The 580-nt window shown below is 45.5% G+C and overlaps 1 protein-coding gene across 1 annotated transcript in view; it reads right to left on the bottom strand.

Annotated features, from left to right (window-relative positions):
* Nucleotides 1–580, bottom strand: part of LOC106110970 (UDP-glucose:glycoprotein glucosyltransferase) — a 10,387-nt gene that overhangs the window by 2,587 nt on the left and 7,220 nt on the right. Inside the window, 2 exon segments of the mRNA XM_013292938.1 lie at nt 5–74; nt 208–432. Of these exon segments, the coding sequence (XP_013148392.1) occupies nt 5–74; nt 208–432 (295 nt within the window).

Below are 580 nucleotides of genomic sequence, written 5' to 3'. Positions count from 1 at the left end.
CCACGTGGCTGCGGAACGAGCCCAGCAGCACCTGGATGTCGCTGTTGCCCGCCGTCGTCTCTGTGTTCTCGTGACTGTCACGACACATAACAATAGTTTAGCCTTTACATAAATAAAAAGTATAAATGAAAAACTTTACACAATTAAAATTAACGAAAACCTTCAAATTAAAAAGAAATCAAATGTAGAAAGTACAAAATTACTTACCCAACAATTTCATAAATATCCTCTGAGCGTCCAGGTCTGAGACGCAGCGTCCATGCGCCGGGGTTGGCCTTGAGCTGGAAGTAGCCGAGGTTGGCCATCACGATGGTGTCCATGAGCTCGGGCTGCTCGCGGCTGCCCAGGATGAGCTGCAGGCCGCGCGGCGGCGTGCCCAGCGTCGTGTCCCACGCATGACCCTCCAGTAGCAGGTATTCCAGTTCGAATTCACTGCGAACATGTCACAGAAATTAGTATCAATACCGGTTACACTGAGCTGGATTTTTGACGGCTTTTTACGGATTTTGTAAAAAAATATATTACATCCATTGATACTAACATTGTAAAGAGGAAAGCTAGATGTATTGAAATGATAAAA

Source organism: Papilio polytes, unplaced genomic scaffold (genome assembly GCF_000836215.1).
Source record: "Papilio polytes unplaced genomic scaffold, Ppol_1.0 DF824180.1, whole genome shotgun sequence".
NCBI classification, from domain to species: Eukaryota; Metazoa; Arthropoda; class Insecta; order Lepidoptera; family Papilionidae; genus Papilio; species Papilio polytes.
This window is presented reverse-complemented; position numbering and strand designations above follow the sequence as displayed.